The sequence below is a fragment of the Sitophilus oryzae genome, unplaced genomic scaffold (genome assembly GCF_002938485.1).
Source record: "Sitophilus oryzae breed Bouriz unplaced genomic scaffold, Soryzae_2.0 scaffold_1837_pilon_pilon, whole genome shotgun sequence".
Lineage (NCBI taxonomy): Eukaryota > Metazoa > Arthropoda > Insecta > Coleoptera > Curculionidae > Sitophilus > Sitophilus oryzae.
In genome coordinates this window covers 24,933-32,971 of record NW_022146543.1, presented here as the reverse complement: position 1 = coordinate 32,971, position 8,039 = coordinate 24,933, and the positions used below count along the sequence as shown (strand labels likewise).

General features: G+C 35.4%; 2 protein-coding genes across 2 annotated transcripts; one reads left to right on the top strand and one right to left on the bottom strand.

The window, feature by feature from the left end:
- Nucleotides 1-2,005: 2,005 nt before the first annotated feature.
- On the top strand, nt 2,006-2,437 carry LOC115883222 (protein FMC1 homolog; the record flags this gene model as incomplete). The annotated part of the gene is given in 4 exon segments (XM_030901546.1): nt 2,006-2,106; nt 2,246-2,289; nt 2,292-2,356; nt 2,359-2,437. Coding segments are annotated over 4 exon segments (258 nt in total), but the record flags the coding sequence as incomplete, so codon positions are not given.
- Nucleotides 2,438-2,767: 330 nt separating this feature from the next.
- Nucleotides 2,768-7,719, bottom strand: LOC115883225 (short/branched chain specific acyl-CoA dehydrogenase, mitochondrial-like). Its single transcript, XM_030901548.1, has 3 exons — nt 7,580-7,719; nt 4,887-5,110; nt 2,768-2,993 (listed from the first exon to the last, which is right to left on the bottom strand). The coding sequence occupies exons 1-3, from the start codon at nt 7,667-7,669 to the stop codon at nt 2,903-2,905; spliced, it is 405 nt and encodes a 134-aa protein (XP_030757408.1). The 5' UTR covers nt 7,670-7,719; the 3' UTR covers nt 2,768-2,902.
- Nucleotides 7,720-8,039: the final 320 nt, after the last annotated feature.

Genomic DNA, 8,039 nt, shown 5'->3' with positions numbered 1-8,039 from the left:
TTTCTTCTGACTCACGAGATCCCTGTACTTCTTACATGGGACACCGAGTATATACTATAGACTGGCACGACAATGTCTAAATAACGTTATTTCCTAAACTTGTTGAAGCACTTCATTAATGACAATCATCCTAGACAATCCCAGTAAATGCACAATTATATGCATACAACCAGATGAAGATAGATATAGATACGAAAATAATCATAATTTAAAATCACTGAATATTTTGTCTTAAATAATTTGATACATAGGTATATTCTGTGAAAAATATTTTGGATGGATATATACATATAGTTTAAACAGAAAATAACAAAAATAATAGATTAATGTTCGTTTTCAAACTTACCGTAAGGAAGACAACTTAAAATGAAGAATTAATCCAAAGAAAGCCAGATTCCTACTTGAACAAAAATGCAAAATAAATATTCAAGTAAAACAACAACAACAATAGTTGACAAGAAAAAGTTTTTTACACACTTTTCGACCGGCGCCGTTTTAAAAAACAAAATAAACAGCCAGACGAACTACCTCGCGACGTACCCAGGTACTCGTCTATACACGTATGTCTTCTACCGAGCCAGCAAAACGACACACTAATCCGCCATCTGATCATATTCTTCGGTTGTTCCCGCTGTTTGTTTTCGTGACCCTGGAAAGGCGGAGGGCGCGCGCCACTGCTTTCTCTTTGCGCCTTTGAAAGGGCGTAGAGTGCGGTACGGCCCCAGCCGGTGGTACCGGTGATGCACAGTGGGACGAATATCAAAATTACCGGACAAAAACTGTTTTACAATCCTGACACAATTCTTCTGTATACAGGGTTGTTAATCACATACGACACGGAGTATTGTAGCTAAACGATTAGATTTTTACAAATTGTAAGTTTTGGCTTCGTTGAAGAGAGCTATTAGAGCTACAATTTAAAAATAATTTTACGAGATACAGGGTGTCCAAAATAAGTAAAAAATATTATAGTTGTATTTTTTAAATCAAACACCCTCTATATTATTCTATTTTTAGATTCTACGATTTTCAATTTTATGAAATTGCAGTAAAAATTTTAAGGTTTCATTTCTTCAAGGGCATCAAAGTTTTTAATACTAAACATTTACTGAAGTTTATTTATTAATCAGATATTGTGTTGCAATAATAAACAAAATAACTTGTTTAATTTAAATGGAACACGCTGTACATTTTACGAGAATCAGATGCATAATTTAATTGTCTATCAAATTATTCTATTATACTATTTCTTACCTATCTCTTCAAGTTTTTGTAGAAAATGCATTTTCTTATAATTTAGACTTCATTTATCACTATACCTATGGAATATTGACATTTTAGATTATTTTTAGAGATGTAATTCATTAATATTTATTTTAATATTTCCAAAATCTTTCATTCTTTCTAAACAATAATCATATTTTGATTTTTCGCCAGATGCATAGTTTTTGCTTAAAAAAGTCCTTTTGCTTCACGGTCCATTAGCTAAAAATAAAAACGCGATAAATATATACAGGGTGCCCTACTAAAAAATACAAATTTAATGTATTTCCTTCAATTTTTTTATTCCTTTTTTCAATTAATCTAGAACATATACGTATTTGGAACAGATATAATGAAGATATAATAAAATAATAATTGTTATGAATTAGATAATCCCTCGAGTTAATGCAGGGTTATTTGATTTTATATCCTATTTTTAAAAATTAAGATATTTGATTTTTTTAGTGTAAACCATAGGCAACTCTCTAAACTAAATTTTTAAGATTATTAGGCAACTAGTAATATCTAATATCTTCAATTTTTTAAAACCTAACCCCAAACTTTGGAACCAAAACATTAAAAAACAAAACTACTGGCTAGAATTGGAAAAGTATGTATTATATTTAAATTACAGTTACGGTATTATTAATTGTTATACCTCGTAGTTATTCCGTTATTTACATTTCGTCTAAATGAACAAAAAACTTGACTACACTCAGAGGCCTAATCAGAGAGCTTCTGATATGCTGTACCTGATCAAACCCTGAAGAACAATTTATCATATCAATTTATCATGTCCCAGTACAGGAAATACAAAACAACAGATCAGCAATTGTGCAAAGCTTAAGTATGTATAGTAAGATATTAATAAAAATATGTTTTTAAAATGGCTCTACAAAAAAACAACTATTTTAATCACAAAGTCTAGCATTCTTGTTTTTAAGCTGTTTACATTTACTAAATATATATTTTCTTTAATAAATAGGGAAGAAATGGAATTTATGGCAAACACATACTTATGCTACCTAAAAGTTCTCGATTATCTCATGAAATCCAGGCAGAATTTCATGGTAAAGGTGAAAGAACAGTAGATGAGAGACAGCAAGAATGGTGGGATTCAAATTGCCTCACGATCCTAAGTGAATATATGTAAGAAATAAGACATACTGTATCATAGTCGCATTTGCAATGGTTTTGCATGCTTGTAAATAATTCATTTTAGAAATATAGTGACCACAAGTAAGTCAGTTGTTTTATAAATTTATTTATAAGCAAATTTAAACATTTTTCTGCTATAATAATCTTTTGCTATATTCTTTTTTGAGACTTTGAGACCTACCCAAAACTTTTTGAGACTACTGATAAATATCTTAGAATATTTAAATTTTCTGTTGATATATTCTACATAATTTTGAATATTTCAGTGTATTAAAAATTTATTTTATCTATGAGCTAATTTTAAATTGGACTTAGTAAAGGGTTATTAAATAGCAAGTCATTCATATTATCAGGTTAATTCATAAAAAATATATTGGAAACATTGTAAATAATACAGGTTATGTATATAAACAGGTATATAAAAAACAGATTTATGAAACTTTATACAAATTCAATTTAGAATTTAAGTTAAAAATTATAACTATTGTTTGTACTGCTTCTCAATTGATTTTGCTATTGTTGTAAGTTGTATATTGCTGGTTCCTTCGTAAATGCTACCTATTTTTGCATCCCTGAAATTGAAAAAACGATATTTACAAAAAAGGTTCCAGAAAAACGAATATTCTGATATCTGTGCTAATATTAAGAACTCAAACTTTACCAGAATTTTTTTCATCATCGTGAACGATATTTTCACAGTAATTAAAAAGAAAAAAATATATTTTTAATAATATACCGGGTGTTGCATCGTCGAGCGGCACATAGGAAATCCCATGTAAATTTTAATGGGGTCAATTATTGGCTTCCCTAATTATTTTAGAGAATAATTCTATTTAGGTTTATTGAAGAGCACTAAAACCCACATTGAAAAGAATAACTTTAGATATTTTTGATTAGCTCGTTTACGCCGATTTCTTTTTAAATAATTCTGCTTTTTCTTATGGCCCTGTATTTACTTATGAGCACCAGTCAAGGTAAAAGATAACTGTCAAATGAAGTTGTCATTTCAGAAATTTACCTATTTAGTGCTTTATTATTATTGAAAACTCATTCCCACATCGGAAATTTTAAAGATGTATTTATAAATACAAATTAATATGAATTAAAGTAAAATAAAGTAATCAATTACAAGGTTAATTATAGTATTATTACAATATTCAATAACTTATTAATTTAGGTACTATTAAATTTTTAGAACCTTAGGATTTAAGGAGATGTTCAAATATTCCTCCATCGACTGCTAGACAATAACCCAGGCGATCATAAAATTCTCTTCTTACATTCGCTAGTTGGTAAACTGAAATTCTATTGCATTCGGCAGAAATAGAATATTTCAACTCGTCTAGATTTGGGTATTTTTTATCCTTGTATATCCTGTTTTTTAAATGGCCCCAGAGAGAGAAATCATTTGGCGAAATATCAGGAGACCTTGCTGGCCAATTTACTGTATGATTTAGGCCAATAACGTTTCCGTTAAAACTATTGTCTAAATATTCCCGACCAGGCAGGGTACTATGTGCCGGGCAGCCATTCATTTGGTACCAAACTTCCTGATTTCCCTAGCGGCATCATGTAAAGCAGGTAAAATATGATTTTCGAGTAGTTCCACATAATAATATGCATTTAAATTTCGCTTAAGAAATAATGGCCTGATAATATTGTGTCCGAATATCCCTGCCCAAACATTACTTTCTGTGGATATTGCGTCCTTGTTTCGACAAACCTGTGTTGGTTTTCTTTGTTCCAATATCGATAATTTTGAAGATAAAACATTATTTAAGGTAAACGTGCATTCGTCAGTGAAACATACGTTTTTTAAAAATTCCCTATCCGTGTTTGCTCTTTCCATCATATCAAAACAAAACGCCTACCGCCGTATTTCGTCCCCATCTCGTAGCTCTTGGTGCTTTTCATATTTGAAGGAATAGTATTTATCTCGTTTCAAAATTCGAAACGCTGTAGTGTGATCTATTCCTATTTCATCCTCAAGTTTCCTTGTGCTGATATTTCCATCGGTCTTTTTCAGGGTGCAGCCACACTATCCTAAAAACAGCGTATCGGCGTAACGGCGTAACGACCTTGAATCGATTTCCAGTAATTCTATTGGCTGAAATTTTTGACAATGATATTTATGACAGATAAAATTTCTGACACGATGAATGTTTCAGCTAATAAATTACTGGAAATCATCCCTCAAGTTTCCTTGTGCTGATATTTCCATCGTTCTCTTTCACGCACCACGAGATATTTTTTCCAAATAGTAGATACCGAGATATGAATTTTTCTTTCTAATAATAAGGAAAAAATAGAAAACTGAAAGGCGGAGGACTTTCCTATTAAAATTAAGAGCTCATACTTGAAGATAATTTTTTTGAGGTGTCTACCGACCTTTTTTTCAGGGTATAAAGTGAAAAAAAATAGTCGATTATTGTGACCCACCCTTATAATAGGTATATTAAAATTACCTGTAGAATTTCTCTTGTGGGAAATCTTTGGTGAATCCTACCCCTCCCATCCAGTCGATACATTTAACAGTGGTTTGTTGGGCTACTTCGGAGGCTATGTATTTGGCTATGGACGCTTCTTTAATGAAGGGCGCTCCTTGGTCCAGCAATCTGGCAGCGTTGTAGGTCAGCAATCGTGCCGCTTCAATTTGAGCGGCCACGTGGGCAATTTGGTGTTGCATTCCCTAGAAAATTAAAAAAACAATTTGTTAATAGTATTTTTCTTATTACGCAGTGAATTAAACTTCTTTACGCGTGCTGGGTGTAAAAATTCAAAGCTGTGATACACAAGCTAGCGAGACGAAAAGTGGTAAGGACTGCCCACGGCTTAGAAATACGTAGTGACGGGACGTGTATTTGTGAGCAGTCCACGTATTTATCAAAAATATTGGTATTTTAATTGGTTATTAATTTTTTATTTTACGCGAATAAAACTATTTGTTACACGTAAAAACTTTTTTAAACTTAAAAAACAATTTTTTTAGTCCCTGCAGTGGGAAAATCACTAGGCCCCTGCAGTGGGAAAATCACTAGGTCCCTGCAGTGGGAAGATCACTAGGACGCCGACGTGGGAAAATCACTAGGTCCCTGCAGTGGGTAAATCACTAGGTTCCTGCAGTAGGTATATCACTAGGTTCCTGCAGTGGGGAAATCACTAGATCCCTGCAGTGGGAAAGTCACTAGGCCCCGCAGCAGGAAAATCACTAGGTCCTACTGTGGTAAAATAACCTGGTCCCCCCAGTGAGGAAATCACTAGGTCTCTGCAGTGGGAAAATCACAAGGTCCCCGCAGTAGGAAAATCACTAGGACCCTGCAGTGAGAAAATCACCAGGTCCCCCCAGTGAGGAAATCACTAGGCCTCTGCAGTGGGAAAATCACAAGGTCCCCGCAGTAGGAAAATCACTACGTTCCTGTAGTGGGAAATCACTAGGACCCGCAGTGGGAAAATCACTAGGTAACCCAGTGAGAGAAAATCACCAGGTCCCTCCCAGAGGGAAAATCACCATGTCCCCTGCAGTGAGGAAATCACTAGGCTCCCATGCGGTGAGAAAATCACTAGGTCTCTGCAGTGGGAAAGTCACAAGGTCCCCGCAGTAGGTAAATCACTAGGCCCTGTTGTGGGAAAATCACTAGGTCCCGTGCAGTTGGAAAAATCACTCAGGTCCCCACCAGTGGGGAAAATCACTAGGTCCCTGCAGTGAGAAAATCACCAGGTCCCCCCTGTGGGCAAATCACTAGGTCCCCTGCAGTGAAAAAAAAATCACAAGGACCCCTGCAGTGGGAAAATCTCTGAGGCCCCTGCAGTGGGGAAAATGACTAGGACCCCCGGTGCAGTGGGAAAAAATGACTAGGGACCCCTGCAGTGGGAAAATCCCAAGGTCCCCTGCAGTAGGAAAATCACTAGGACCCTGCAGTGAGAAAATCACCAGGTCCCCCAGTGAGGAAATCACTAGGCCTCTGCAGTGGGGAAAATCACAAGGTCCCCACCCTGTGTAGTAGGAAAATCACTACGTTCCTGTAGTGGGAAATCACTAGGACCCGCAGTGGGAAAATCACTAGGTAGCCGCAGTGGGAAAATCACTAGGTCCCTGCAGAGAGAAAATTACCATGTCCTCCCAGTAGGGAAATCACTATGTCCCTGCAGTGAGAAAATCACTAGGCCCCCAGTGGGGAAATCACCAGGTCTCTGCAGTGGGAAAGTCACAAGGTCCCCGCAGTAGGTAAATCACTAGGGCCCTGTTGTGGGAAAATCACTAGGTCCCGCAGTTGGAAAATCACTAGGTCCCCGCAGTGGGAAAATCACTAGGTCCCTGCAGTGAGAAAATCACCAGGTCCCCCCTGTGGGGAAATCACTAGGTCCCTGCAGTGAAAAAATCACAAGGACCCCGCAGTGGGAAAATCTCGAGGCTCCGCAGGGGGAAAATGACTAGGACCCCGCAGTGGGAAAATCACTCGGTCCCTGCAGTGAGGTAATCACCAGGTCCCCCAATGGGGAAGTCACTAGGTCTCTGCAGTGGGAAAATCACAAGGTCCCCGCAGTAGGAAAATCACTGGGTCCCTGTAGTGGGAAAATCACTAGGTCCCTGCAGTGGGAAAATCACTAAGTCTCATTGCAAATATTATTTTCGTTTTAATTTACACACTCACAGCTAGAATTTTTTTGCATTACAGCCGGCGCGGCGCCGTTCAAAGCCTACTTATTTAAAGTGGACGCATTTTTATAAACTCTACCTTTCAAAGAGGAATCGAGCCAAATATCAAGCGTGCTATATTTTTGGAAAGGTAATTTTAAATTCCTTTCAATAAATTAAAAATATACAGTGTGTCCCATATAAAAAATCAATTTTTCTGTTGATAATTCTTAAATTATTAATTTAAAAAAAATTATACTTAATCCATTAAATTCTACGTAAAAAGGTGCTTTGGAAATGTTTTCATAAAAATACAACATTTTCCAAAGTAAAAAAGTTACAGCGATTTGTTAAAAAATTTGGCCCACCCTGTACAGTATCTTTTTTTCATAAAAAAGTAGCATATCTAGTAATGTGGAAACCGCATATTTGCATCTCCACTCATAAACGGAGAAACACTGTAAAGCACGCGAAAATGGGACGCTCTGTACTATTTTCAGATTATTATTTTATATCATTTACCTGAAAGTGGAATATAGGTGTCCCAAATTGCTGTCTTTCTAACGTGTAAGGAATGGTAGCATCGAAACATCCTTGAGCTAGACCTAACATTTGTGCCGCTATACCAATTCTACCTTCAATGTTAATACATCTAGGCAATTTTATAACTAAGATAAAAAGAGAAATTCAAAATGTTTAAAAAAAGTAGTAACATAGTTATTTACAAGTGAAAGGAACAGAACTAAATTAAAATAAATCTAAAAACAAAACGATTTAACGGTCTTCAGTTCAATTCGCCATAAATACTTCAAAGGTTTAAATAGTCCTGAACTTAAGTCAAGTCATTTTTCTGGTAAAGACTAGAATGAAATAAATAAAATAAATATAATTACCCTCAATACCTCACTATTAACCCTCAAGTCAAGACAACCAGAATTCAATAATTTAAGTATCTACCCCTTTTTAAATGTTTTAATATTAA

Bases quoted from the DNA above. Each gene is read 5' to 3' on its own strand.
- LOC115883225 (XM_030901548.1), bottom strand. From the start codon at position 7,669: ATGTTAGGTCTAGCTCAAGGATGTTTCGATGCTACCATTCCTTACACG. The intron at 5,111-7,579 runs GTAAATGATATA...TTAATTTTCTAG, and splicing joins CACCTATATTCCACTTTCAG to GGAATGCAACACCAAATTGC. The intron at 2,994-4,886 runs GTAATTTTAATA...TTTCAATTTCAG, and splicing joins CCACAAGAGAAATTCTACAG to GGATGCAAAAATAGGTAGCA.